General features: G+C 62.2%; 1 protein-coding gene across 1 annotated transcript in view; it reads right to left on the bottom strand.

The window, feature by feature from the left end:
• LOC104524179 (adipocyte enhancer-binding protein 1) overlaps positions 1-246 on the bottom strand; it is a gene marked incomplete at both ends in the record, with an annotated part of 1,275 nt that extends 1,029 nt beyond the window's left edge. The window contains 2 exon segments of the mRNA XM_029084745.1: positions 1-114; positions 193-246. Of these exon segments, the coding sequence (XP_028940578.1) occupies positions 1-114; positions 193-246 (168 nt within the window).
• Positions 247-312: the final 66 nt, after the last annotated feature.

The raw sequence follows: 312 nt of genomic DNA, 5'->3' as shown, positions 1-312 counted from the left end.
CCGAGCCGTGTCGAAGGGGTAGGACACCAACTTCTCCCCACCCTGAAGGTTGGCTCCCAACACGAAGGGGTTCTTGTCCATCCAAGCCATGATAGCTCGTGTCTCCACGGCCACCTGCCAAGCCAAGGTGGGCATATGGTGGCATGAGACACCCCCTCCCCATCACCAGCCCCCCGCTGTGCCCTGGCTCACCGTGGAGTCCTCAGCCAGGTAGTGCTCTGGGATGGGGATGTGGTGGTTGGGGAACTTGTGAGGCACCAGCTTCCTCTCCTCAGCTGCCCACCGCGCTGAAGCAAAGTCAGGGCAGGTCTC

The sequence above is a fragment of the Antrostomus carolinensis genome, unplaced genomic scaffold (genome assembly GCF_000700745.2).
Source record: "Antrostomus carolinensis isolate BGI_N321 unplaced genomic scaffold, ASM70074v2 scaffold45724, whole genome shotgun sequence".
Lineage (NCBI taxonomy): Eukaryota > Metazoa > Chordata > Aves > Caprimulgiformes > Caprimulgidae > Antrostomus > Antrostomus carolinensis.
This window is presented reverse-complemented; position numbering and strand designations above follow the sequence as displayed.